At 33.3% G+C, this 13,859-nt stretch overlaps 1 protein-coding gene across 2 annotated transcripts in view; it reads right to left on the reverse strand.

Moving 5' to 3' along the window:
- DPYD (dihydropyrimidine dehydrogenase) overlaps window positions 1-13,859 on the reverse strand; it is a 1,037,477-nt gene that overhangs the window by 340,316 nt on the left and 683,302 nt on the right. For both annotated transcript variants that reach the window (XM_074188237.1, XM_074188238.1), the window contains exon 16: window positions 6,744-6,827. In XM_074188237.1, the coding sequence (XP_074044338.1) occupies window positions 6,744-6,827 (84 nt within the window). The remainder of the gene's footprint in view (window positions 1-6,743; window positions 6,828-13,859) is intronic.

Genomic DNA, 13,859 nt, shown 5'->3' on the forward strand with positions numbered 1-13,859 from the left:
ATTTTTGTTTGTATCTATCTGTTTGAAATTGTATACTATACACTTATATACAATATGGATTGTATAACCCTTATGTGAAAGTCTGTGAACTCTTTAGGCACACAAAGAGGGGTCTCATATTAAAAAAAGTTTGGAGACCATGGAAGGTTGTTTTTGGATTCAATCTGGTACTCTTGCTGTCCTCTTTGGTTTCTATGATGATGGTTGATCACAATCACTCCCACTCCCACCTACTCAAATTCTCTAGCATCAATTTACAAATTCTCTGATCAAGTGTATGACCAGGTTTTATGCTAACTAACCACTATAATGTCTATACCCTGGAAACATACCTTTCTCATACTTCCAAATAACAAAGACTGCCAGTGAACCATGAACATTCCATTTGAGTGGTCAATTTCCAACAGGAATCAAGGCAAATTTGATTCCTCAAAGGTAATTTGAACCAAACCATAGCCATGGGACAAGGAACCTATGTTCAAGAATAGGTTACTATAGCATTATATATGACTTACTAAATAAAGACTGTCCTTCAAAAGAATCATAGAAATAAAAGATTGGTAGAAAGTCATATAATAGGTGCTTAATACATGCTAGTTAACTGACTGACTTTATTTACATTAAAGGCTACCAAAGAAAGTATATTACAACATTACTGACAAGTTTAAAGATAAATTCTATTTGAAAAAAGACAAGCAAAGGAGAACTACCTACTGCTCAATGTTGTCTGTTCCACTTTTGAACAGTCTGACCTTCCAGGACCAAACTGAACAATCTAATCCCTTTCTCCCACTATAGCCCTTCAAATACTTAAAGACAGCAATCATAACCTTCCTCTTCTAAACCTTAATCTTCTTAAAGCTAGCTATCCCAGATCCTTCAATAGATCAATGTGTGACATAGCTTTGAGGCCTTTCACGAGCTTATCATAATATTCGGGACATGCTTCAGTTTTGAAATCCTTTTCTTCAATCATAATCTTCTACCATTCCATTTCTTTCCATGCTCCCTTCCTCTTAACAATATTCTTTATTTTGACCATGACCTCCAAACTCTCTGCCCTTCAATATTTTCTCAAGTCATTGCCCTTACTCTGATTTTAATTTTCTCCCTTCTCAATGTTGTCCCAATAATAAAGCAATCAATTGTGAGACAGTTCCCTACTCGTGAATCCTTTGTTCTTGTGAATGTATATTAATTTTTTTTGGTGAAAATATTAATTTTCTCTAAAGCCCTTTCTAAGCTCCTGGTAAAAGCAAGTGATAATAATAATAATGTTTATCCTTCATTCTCAAAGGAGATCTTGTAATCAGGGAGGTGATGCCATGACAAGCACATGAATTGGATTTGAGTAGGAGGGTACTGAGCTAAATCATCAGCCTTTCTTTCTCCTCCAGAGCCATCTGGATCCAGGGGTTAAATATGAATCAGGATGACTGGAGATGACCCTAGATGTGAGGCAACTAGGATTAAGTAAGTGACTTGCCCAAGGACACATAGCTAGTTAGTGTCAAGTGTCTGAGACCAAATTCAAACTCCTATCTTCCTGACTTCAAGGCCAATGCTCTATACACCATACCAGCTAGCTGCCCTAAAGACAAGTGACAGAGTAAGACAAAAGGGAAAAAAAGAGTTAAAAATCACATTTTATTAGGTGAATAGATAAATAGCCAGAAATTTAATAAAGAATAATTTTATCTTGTTCCTTTACTCTACCTAAAATAAGTGATTAGAATTAGGACCACATTTTTCCAGTGAGAAAAGATTATTGGGTTTTTTGTTTTTGTTTTTGCAAGGCAATAGGGGTAAGTGACTTGCCCAAAATCACAGGATTAAGTAATGATTGTGTCTGAGGTTGGATTTGAACTCAGGTCCCCTGTCTCCAGGGCCAGTGCTCTATGCACTGAACCACCTAGCTGCCCCCTGAAAAAAGATTGCTGTTAAGGTCAGGATGAGAAGAGTGGTCCAGGAGGGAATGGCATGATGATTTGTTTCCTAAACAATTCTTGAATATTAACTAAGATTGGATCTTTTCTTCTATTAGAATACCATAATTGCTAACCTGAAATCTACATATTGCTGTCCAAGCTAGGAATAATTTATAAATTACTAGTAAATTAAACAAAACTTTCAGGAAGTCTAATATCTAGATGAAAATTTTGGATTACTAACACTATCTGCTTTTTATGGATTCTCTTGATATTCTTGACTTTTAATTTCCAAAAGGTCAATATTTTAGTTCTTTGCTAATTTGATTGGTATGGTTAATTTGATGGTATGTTTAAGGTAGAATTGCCATTTTTATTATATTGACTCAGTCTTCCCATGAACAATTAATATTTCTCTAGTTGTTTAGATCTGTTTCTATTTTGTGAAAAGCATTTTATAATTGTAGTCATATAATCCCAGGGAATCTTGGCAGGTAGACTTCTAAATATTTTATATTGTCTTGTTATCTTAAGTGATACTTCTATCTCTTGCTACTAGATTTTATGGGTAATATAAAGATATGATGATGATCTATATGGGTTTATATTAAATCCTGCAATTTTGCTGAAATTCTTAATTGTTTCAACTAGTTTTTTTAGCTAATTCCCTAGGGTTTTCTAAATATACCATCATATTATCTGCAGAGTTATTTCATTTCCTTGTTGCCTATTTCTGTTCTTTTGATCTCTTTTTCCTTTTATTATTGCATTTCTAGTACAATAATTGAACAATAGGGGTTATAATGGGTATCCTTGCTGGACTATGATATTATAAGCCTTAACTTATAATTTATCCCCATAACAAATAATACTTGCACTTAGTTTTAAAGAGATACTGTTTATTGTTTTTAAAAACACCATCTTTTACTATGATTATTGGTGTTTCTTTTATTTCAAATAAGACTTTTTCTTGCATCTAATGTTATCATTTTTTGTTGTTCTCGTTATTGATATGGTAAATTATGCTGATAATTTTCTAATATTGAATGAGTCCAGCATTTCTGGTTAAAATCCCATCTGGTCACAATATATGATCTTTATGATATATTGCTATAAGTTCCTCAGTAGAAGTTTATTTAAAAGTTTTGCCTTGAAATTTATTAAGGAAATTAGTCTATAGTTTTTTTGCCTCTGTTTTTTTTCTTTCCATGGATTAGGTATCAAAATTATATTTGGGTTATAGTGGGAATCTGGCAAGACTTATTTTTTACCTAGTTTTCCCAAAAATTTATATAGTATTGGGATTTATTTTCCTTTAAATGTTTAGCAAATTTATTTGTGAATCAATGTGATCTTCAGGATTTTTTCTTAGGGAATTCACTGATGGCTTCTTGATAGGGTTATGTAAGTATTCTATTTCCTCTCCTGTTATATGGCAGTTTATATTTATTTGTAAATATTGTCCCATGTCACTTAGGCTGCTAGTTTTATAGCATGTTAACTGGGTCACATAATCTTTTAATATTTGTTTTAAGTGTCTCTTTTTTATATATAGTGGTAATTAGGTTTTCTTTCTTTTTTAATTAAATTTACCCAGTAGTTTATCTCTTTATTGTTTTTTAATAAAGCAAGTTCCTAGTTTTATTTATTTCAATTTTTAATCTCAATTTTATTAATCTCTCCTTTGATTTTTTTTAGTTTTTTTGCAAGGCAATGGGATTAAGTGGCTTGCCCAAGGTCACACAGCTAGGTAATTATTAATTGTCTGAGGCTGGATTTGAACTCAGGTACTCCTGACTCCAGGGCCTGGTGCTCTATCCACTGCACCACCTAGCCCCCCCTTCTCCTTTGATTTTTAAGGATTTTTATTTTAGTGTTTAATTGAGGATCTTTGATTTGTTCTTTTGCTAGTGTTTTTAGTTTCGTGTCCAATTCATTGATTTCCTCTTCCTCTATTTTATTGATATATGAGATATGAATATTCCCCTAAAGACAGCTTTGGCTTCACCCATAAATTTTGCAATATTGTCTCCTGTTATTCTCTTTAATGAAATAATTGATTGTTTCTATGATATGTTTTTGACTCATTCATTATTTTTGTAGTTCAGTCATTTCAGTCACATGCAACTCTTCATGATTCCATTTTGGGTTTTCTTGGCAAAAATAATAGAATGGTTTGCCATTTCCATCCTCAGCACTGTTTAAAGAAGAAGCAACTAAGGCAAATAAGGGTGAATGACTTGCATAGGATCACATGACTAGTAAGTGTCTGAGGCTGGATTTGAACCACAAAGATGAGTTTTTCTGATTCAAAGTGTGGCACCTTATCCATTGCATCACCTAGCTGTCTCATTCTTTAGGATTAGATAATTTAGTTTCCAATAAAATTTTAATCAATGCTTCCACAGTCCTTTATTGAATGTGATTTTTAATTCATTATGGTCTGAAAACATTGCATTTAATATTTCTGCTTTTAGCTGTGAGGTTTTTATGTCTTAATACATGGTCATTTTTTTATGTGACACTTCTGTCCTCTAACTGCCCAATAATGATAGAATCCTTAGGATAATATGTATCATATGCCCATAAAGAAAGATAAACACTTTAACCTTTTTGAGTCCCTTATGATTTCTCTATCATTTCTATCTTTTTATGCTACTCTTGAGACTTTTATTACAAAGTCAAATTTCCTATTTAGTTCTGGTCTCTGTTTTGTTCTCCAAGCCTTCTAAAAATGAAAATGATAACATTGATTGGTGATGGCTTGATTCCTGATTTAGCTAAAGATTGTTCAAGAATCCATGTTGTCAGAGAGTTCCTTGCTAACCTGCTGTCACTTAGATTACAATATCTAAGCAATGTCACATTTTTAGGACAACTAAAGTTAAGAGTAAATTTATGCACAAAAATGAATCTGAGATGGGTCTTCTTTGAAAGATATTATACATCATCATTTTTTGTTTTAGATTTTTCAAGGCAATGGGGTTAAGTGGCTTGCCTAAGGCCACATGGTTAGGTAATTATTTTATGAGGTTGGATTTGAACCCAGGTACTCCTGACTCCAAGGCCAGTATTCTATTTACTGCGCCACCTAGCCGCCCCTCATCATCATTTTCAAGACTACCATATTTAGGTAGCTAAATGGTTTAGCTGAGGATAGAACTTTATGCTTTGAGTAAAGGAAAACTTAAGTTTAAATCTTGCCTCAGGAAATTTCTAGCTGGGTGACCTTGGGAAAATCACCTAACCTCTTGACTTCAGTTCTTCACTTGTAAAATGAAAAGACTGGATTTAATGGTTTTTAATTGTCTTTGAGAAAACAAAAATCTATGATTGTAAGTTTAAACTTCATACAATGTTATGTACCTTTTGTGTTAGATTGCTATTTTTTTCCTCTATAAATGAGCATCTGTCACAGAAAGCTGAGATTTAACTTTCCCTTGTACTGATAGGGGTAAAAGGAAAATATTAGCTCTAGTACAGAATATATGGTTGCTTCAAATATGTCTTACTTGTTTTTCCTGCACTTTTCTCTCCACTTGTTGAAATCAGATTACATGCTAAGTAAGAAACCAGCTTTCAAATCATTTAACCCACTCATGAAACATTTTATCTAATGATTGCTTTTGATTAGAAGTTCTGAGTTTTGTATTTCATGTCAGAACTCCCATCTCTCAATAAACTTGGCAGTATGAACTAGAAACCTTAGGCAAGACACTCCTAAGAATACACTTTGTTGTTTTTCTGAAGTTTGACAAGGTGTTTGTAAGATACTTTTGAATCTTCATATTTCTCTGGAGATGTTCATTTGAGTAGGTTAAAATAACAGTCAGCCACATTAAACATCATGTACATTTTTTATTGAAAACATGAATTCCTGCCTAGTCTAAGAAAAATACTACTGTCATGACCATATATAGGCATCAATCTCTCAGTGGCCTGGGCAACTAACTCTGACTTTAAAAATTGACAATATTTTGTTCTACATCACTGGAGAGAGTTTCTAGTTTGAGAGATCTTTATATCAATGAAAGGATGAGTTCAGTTTGCTTACCTATCAAAAGCAAATATCTGGAGTAAGAGTACATTCAACAAACATCATCAATCAATTATTACTCAAAAATAGTTCTCATCATGTCACTAATACCATTATGGATTTTTTTTCTACAAGATTAAAAGCTAAGTGAAAATCAAAATGTTTCATTTTTCCTAATAAAATTTTTCAAGAGCTTATCCTATCTAGGTTACACCTTCAGAATTCCTTTGCTTTATATTCAAGTTAGTTCATTAAAAGTATTGTAATATGAAAGTTTCTGTGCATTGTATACAAATATAAAAATAGTAACAAATTCTTTTTGTGACTCCCCAAACACAGTTATGGAATAATGATCAGATGCTAAAAAATGTAAAATGCAATTTGTTCTGTGCCCCATTTACTACAAAATCACTATGAACAATGCACTTTGGCCAGGATATTGCTCCAGGGAAACTGGATCAGCATTAAGAATGAATAAAGAACATTGCATTTGAAAGCAGCTAATTCTGCCTCAGCGCTTTTAAAAACTATTTGTTATGATATTGCTTCCTGTCAAGCACATAATGTAATTTTTTCCTCAATAAAACTAAACACTTTGTGTAATTTCAGCTTCTCTCATTTTCCACTTTTTAAGTACTAAATAATTAAACAATGCAGACCTGAAATTCTCCAGACAGTAATCTGTTTCATAGGCCTAGGAGCCTGAGGTACAATAACCATCAATATACTGGCCTGCATTACTGCTTGGACATGCAAAAGGAAGAGGTTGAAGTCCTTACCTGCCCACAGGCCAAGCCCATTCCTCTTTCTCCCATGCCATGTGAACATGACAAATTTAACTCCAGGGCATCAGCTCCAGCAGCCTTTAAAATATGCAAAAAAAAGAAAAAATCAGGAAAGGAGAAACAAAACTTTATTCATGGACTGAGATCCTTTACAACTGACAGCTTGTCAAAAGTTACTCTTGTCCAATTTTAACCCATTTCTAGACTATATACCAAAGTACAGTGTGCAACTAAAATTTATATGAGGACATTATTTGATTTATTCCTAGTTCATTTCCCTAATTCAAATGAATTTAGGTGAAAACCCAGTCAAAATTAGTAGTTAAATTGATTCTTTGGGGGAGGAAACTTTTTATTTAAGGTATTCAATTTTATTATGTTCAAATAATATAATATATTGCCCAGGTGCTTTCAAGCCAGTGGATTGGGGAGCTTCCAAGATGACAAGGTTCCCAGTATTCTCTTATTTGCTAATACAATTACTGATTGTTTTGAAGCCCCATTATATTTCAGACTACTTGCTATGAGATCCATGGTAACTCAAGAGAACACTCGAACAAATAGCAAGAGGAAAAACTAAATAGAATAAAAATATTTTTTGCCTAAATTCTGTTATTCCATTGGATGACCTGTCCATTGAATTAATGCTTATAATACATATATTTAAAATAGACAGTGCAAGTGAAAAATGAACTGAAGAGAATAGAAGCAAGAAGTTGGATTGCATTACATTGGGAATGTATAAATTCAACTATTCCCCTTTGACTAGGATTTCTTTCAATATTCAGATCAAATTCTACCTTTATAATGAACTTTCCTTTCTTTCAGTTGTTAATCACTTTCCTTCTATGGCTATCTTCCATCAAATCTCTATCTAGCATATAACAATTTTTTTTTATAAATATTTTCCCTGTAAGAATGAAGTTCCTTGAGGACAGGCTGACTTTTTATTCATATTACCAGTATTTAGTAGAGTGGTCAAAGTACCTGGCACATTACATATACAAATTTGTGGAAATACAGATAAAATGTGAATGGAAAATTAGTAGTTTAAGAGGACAGCAAAGATCAACATACAAACTCAGAGGAGGACAGTAATGTCAGGAATGGCTTTGCACAAAGCCTCAAAGAGAAAGAGGAATTGATATCAGATCCCAAAAGAATTTCTGAAACATCTCAAAAAAAACCCTAAAAATTAAATAAAAGAGATGAAGGGAAAAAATGGGGAAACACAAGAATGATGCAAGAGAATCATCAAAGAAGAGTCAAGAACTTGGTAAAGGAATCACCAAAAAAAATTTTATAAAATTAACTGAAGAAAAGAACTAAAAAGTAAAATTGATCAAATGAAATACAAAAGTTAATTGAAGAAAACTATTCCTTAAAAATTAGAGAAATACTCAAGAAAAGTAAAGAAAGAAGAAAATATGAAATGCCTTTTTTGGAAGAACAATGACAAAATAGATCCAGGAGAGATAATTTAAAAAATAATATACTACCTGAAAGTTATGATAAAAAATAAGCCAGACATTATCTTTTAAGGAATTATTAAGAAAACTGCCCTGATATCAAATGACCAGAAAGTAAAATAGAAATTGACAAAATTTACTGATCACCTCCTATAAGAGATCCCAAAATGAAAGTCCCAAGAATATTATAGTAAAACTTAAGAGCTCTCATGTAAAGAAGAAAAAATAATAAGTAGTCAGAAAGAAGCAATTCAAATATTGTGGAACCACAGTTAGAATAACATAGGATTTATCAGTTTCCACATTAAAGATTCAAAAGACTTGGAATATGATATTCCAGAGGTCAAAGGAACCAGGACTATGGATGTTTTGTGAAATTGGGGTCTTTCAAGTATTCCAGCTGAAAATAATAGAGATAAACAGAAAAACTGATTTTTCAAAAATCAAGATTCAAGAGACACATAAAAAAAGTAAACAGGAAAGAGAAAACATAATTGATTCAAATGGTTTAAACTGTTTATTTTTCTATATGGGAATATGACAGATAACTATAAATACTAGGGAAGTGGATGGGATGATATCCAAAATTAAGGAATGAGAAAGAATGCATTGTTAGGTAGAATGTGAAAAAATTATCTCATATAAGAAATTTTATCTAATAAAGAGTAGGTTAATAAAAAAAGACTTTATGGCCAAACAAAAGATAGAGAACCTTATGGGTTATAAAATGGATAGTTTTGATAATATTAAGTTTAAAAAGGTTTGGAAACGGGGATGGAGCCAAGATGGCAGTGTGAAAGCAGGAATTCCCAGAAATCATTTCCCCCAAAACTCCAAAAGCCATCAAATTAAGACTCTAGCCCAATTTAGAGGGGGCAGAACCCCACAGAAAGACTGAATGATACATTTTCCTAGTCCAAGACAACTTAGAAGTTCTGTAGGAAAGATCTGTTCCACTGATGAGAGGGGTGGGGGTGGCAAATTTGCTATGCAGCCTGATTGGAAGATTGGCTCCAAGGCAGAAGGTGTGGTTTCCAGACTTCTTGGCCCAGGGATCATCCAGGACAGCCTGAAGGGGTGGTAAGAGAACTCTGCCACACCAGAGTGAGTGCAGAGCTGCCTCTGCAGCAGGAGTCAGCAGAGCCACAGCATGTTCATAGTTTTCAGCCCATAGATGGTAAGGGGGTTAGGGAAGACTGCAGAGGTTTCTATGCTCTCCCTGGAGCAAGACTCAGCTGTTTGCCCACACTTAGATCCAGGTTGCAGTCTAGGCCCCACAGGCCCACCATGAAAACCAAGTCAACAACTCGGTGAAAGAAAAACAAAAAATACTGAAGAAAATACCATATTAAAGCCAGTTTAGATCAAATGGAAAAAGCAACACAAAAAAGCAAATGAGGAGAAGAATGCCTTAAAAAGCACAATTGGCAGTTGGAAAAGGAGACAAAAAAAAGCTCTCTGAAGAAAATAACTCCTTCAAATGCAGAATGGAACTGAAGGAAACTGATGACTTTGAAAGAACTCAGGAAGAAATAAAACTATAACAGAAAAAACAAAAATTAGAAGAAAATGTGAAGTATTTCATTGGAAAAAAATAACTGACCTTGAAAATAGATCTAGAAGAGATAATTTAAAATTTATTGGGCTACTTGAAAGTCATGACCAGGAAAAGAGCCTAGACTTCATTTTTCAAGAAATAATACAGTAAAATTGCCCTGAGATTCTAGAAGCAGAAGGTAAAATAGAAACTGAAGGAATTCACCAATCATCTCCTGAAAGAGATCCCAAAAGAAAAACTTCCAAGTATATTATAGCCAAATTCCCAAACTCCTAAGTCAAAGAGAAAATACTAAAACTGCTAGAAACAAGCAATTCAACTACCATGACTCTATAGTTAGGATTACACAGGATCTGCTAGTATCTATATTAAGGGCTCATAGGGCTTGGAATATGATATTCTGGAAGGAAAAAAGATCATGGTTTACAGGTGAGAATCAACTACCCAGCAAAACTGAACATCCTCTTTTAGGGGAAAAGATGGACATTCAATGAAACAGGGAAATTTCAAAGTTTCCTACTGAAACAACCAGAGCTGAACAGAAAGTTTAATCTCCAAGTACAGGACTCAGGAGAACCATAGAGGGAGAGGAGAAGGACTAATTATGAGAAAATTAATGATGTTAAACTGCTTATATTCCTGCATGGGAAGAAACTACTGATAACTTGTATGAACTTTCTCATTCATAATAGCAGTTAGAAGGCACAGGAAGGAGCTGAATATAATGGTATAATATAGTAAAAAGATGGAGTCAATGGGTGATAAAGGAAAGGGAGGAAGGGAAAGGAGAGGAAGAAGGGGCTAAGATATTTTATATGAGTCAAGCAAAAGCTTTTTCAATGGAGTGGAATGGGGGAAGGCAAGGGGGAATATGTGAGCCTTCATTCTCCTCAGAAATGGCTTAGAGAGGAAATAATATATTTACTTAATAAGGTATAGAAATCTATCTTACCCTAGAGAAAAATGAGAAGAAAGGGATGGGATAAGAGGGAACAGGGGGAGGGAAGGGGGGGGTAGGTGATAGAAGAGAGGGAAGCTTGTGGGAGAGGGTATTCAGATACAACACACTTCTGAACAGGTACAGGATGAAAGAGAGAAAATGGAATAGATGAGAATAGGGAGGAATAGAGTAGAGGGAAATACAGCTAGTGATAGCAACTGTGGGAAAAATATTGAAGCAATTCCTCTGGTGGCTATGATGGGGAAGGCAACTCATTCCAGAGACAGAGTCATTGGAATCCAAACACAGACTGAAGTACGCTTTTTTTTTCCTTTCTCACTATTCTTAAGGTTTCTCATGGGTTTTTTTTTGGGGGGGGAGTGTTTGTGGTTATTTTCACAATAAGATTATTGTAATAATATAAAATGAATAAACAAAAAAAGAAAAAAGTTTTTGTTAAAAATATATCTGAGAATAGAAGGAAAGAAGGAAACTAGGTGCAAACATTTTACATTGTTTCTTTAACAAAAGTCTCATTTCTCAGATATGTCAAGAAATGAGTCAAATTTATAAGAATATGAATCATTCCTCAATTATAAAAGGCCAAATTATATTTACAGGCATTTTTCAGATGAAGTACTCAAAGCTTTAAATCAATTTTGATTAGAGAAATAAAAATTAATATAACTATGAGGTGCCACCTCACACATATTGTAGGAGGGGAACTCTGGCACCAAGAAAGATGGTATTTTGTTTTGGAAACAAATTTCATAATCTTTTTCCTGTACTGTTAAAGTATTTTTCCCTTTTACATTGACTTTTGTAAACTCATTTAGCAGTTAGACTGGCAACAGAAACCCCCTATGTATCCCTTTGTCTTTAATCTCAGGTCATTCCAGATTTAACAGTAGTTGGCCACTCCCCGATCGTAGTAGTAGCCTGTGAATTTTTTTGTAGTAACCCATGCAATCTGTGAATTAAAGTCTGAGTCAGAGAGACTGGTGATTTCATAACCCAAATGAACCAAAGCTATCTCTCTCAGATCTACCTACCCTAGCTGCTCTAACAGCACTATCAAATTGGATAATGAGAGGGAAAAGGAAATGACAAATGTTGGTGAAGATGTGAAATGATTCCAACATTCTGGAGAGCAATTTGCAAATACACACACACACACACACACACACACACACTCACACACACACATATATATATATATACACTATATTATATGTAATATATATTTGTGTGTATATATGGATAAATGCAAGTATTGATATAACCTTTAAAGTCATGGTAGAAAAGTGCTAAGTCACTAATGAAAAATGAAGATAAATTATGTTTAGGTTAAGAAACTTATACATGATTTTGGAGAAAAATTATTTTTCTCTTGTCAACCATTTTACTGGATTAAGATCAGTAAAACTATCTCAATTAATTAATTTTAATAGAAGAATATCTCTGAAAATCAGGAACAAGGTCTCTCCTAATTCTAACAGATTTTCCATATTGTGCTTTAAATATTCAATCTCTTGTTACTATTTCATAAATAAAACTTTTCAGAGTTGTAAGGAGAGATAAAAGTGTGACAATTTAAATAGATTGAATTTTATACATGTATATATTGTCAGGCAGTCATAATATCAGAGCCTAAAAATACAATGGTCTATTAACTATCTTGTAATGAAGGGTTAGGAATTTGGATCATAATCCTAGGTACTTTGTGGTAGACATTGTGTAAAGTTCTGAGAATATAAAGGAAAGCAAAACACACACATACACATACACACAAGCTTCCATTCTAATGTAGGATACAATGAACAAACAAATAACTGTACATAAGAAAGATACAGAGGAGATAATCAGCAGAGAGAAAGGAGAAACACTAAGAAACAATGGAAGAGGCTTCGTGTAGAAGATAGAATTTTTAATCTGCTGGATTTACAGGAAGCCAGGAGATTCAGAAGGTGGAGATGAAGAGAGAGATAATTTTAGGTTTGGCAGATAACAAGTAAAATCGATTCACCTCAAGAGATGGAATATCTTTTGTAAGGAACAGCTAGGAAAAGCTTGAATTGCAAAATTTTGGGGAATGAGTAAGATCAAGGATTCCTGAAACCAGATTGAATAGTTCTTGAGAGCAAATTGTGAAATTTTTTAATGTGACCATTTTATACCTTGGAAATCAACTAAACATTATAAACCAGAGCTTGGTTTATTGATTTGTTGATTTCTAGACTCAACAACATGATAGAAAGCAATATTAGTAATGAATATTTTAAATTCAATTTTATTTCGTTTTTCAATTCCAAATTATTTACACCTCTTCCTGCCCTATCCTTTAAGTCAAGGAAAAACAAAACCCATTATAAATATGGAGTCATGCAAAAGAAATTTTCTCAATAGTTATATTGAAAGCAAAAAGCCAAAAAAAGGAAAGAACAAGAATATGTTTGAACTGCCTCTTGAGTCCATTATCTCTTTCCCTGGAGGTGGATAACATAATTCATCATAGATCTTTTGAAATCATGGCTGGTCATGGTGTTGACTAAAGTTATGAAGTCTTTCAAAGTTGATTATCTTTGAGATATTGTTATTATATGAAATCTTTTTCTAGTTATTTCTTCACTGAATTCATAACAAATCTTTACATGATTTTCTGAAAACTCATTTTTATAGCACACTAGTATTTCATCACATTGGCACTCCCTCAGTTTCCAATTCTTTGCTAGCACAAAAAATGTTGCTATCAATAATTTTGTGCATACTTGTTTCTTTCCTCTTTTTTTTGATCTCTTTGAAGTATAACCCTAATAGTGGTATGGATGGGTCAAAAGCTATGCACAGCTTTTCCAGCACCACTTCAACCACCTTTCCAAAAATGATTGGACTAATTCACAGCCATTTTTCCTTATTCCATCTAGTATTGTACATTTTCCATTTTTTATAAACATCTTAGTCAATCTGATGGATGCCTGAGGCATCTTTAATTTTTATCTTCTCTAATTGTAAGTGATATACAATATTTTTTATATGGTCTTGGATAGGTTGAATTTCCTCCTTTGAAAATTTCCTATATATATCCTTTGACCAAATGCTAACTAAAGAATGGTTCTTATTCTTGTAAATTTGACTCAGTTCTC

Source organism: Macrotis lagotis, chromosome 5, assembly GCF_037893015.1.
Source record: "Macrotis lagotis isolate mMagLag1 chromosome 5, bilby.v1.9.chrom.fasta, whole genome shotgun sequence".
NCBI classification, from domain to species: domain Eukaryota; kingdom Metazoa; phylum Chordata; class Mammalia; order Peramelemorphia; family Peramelidae; genus Macrotis; species Macrotis lagotis.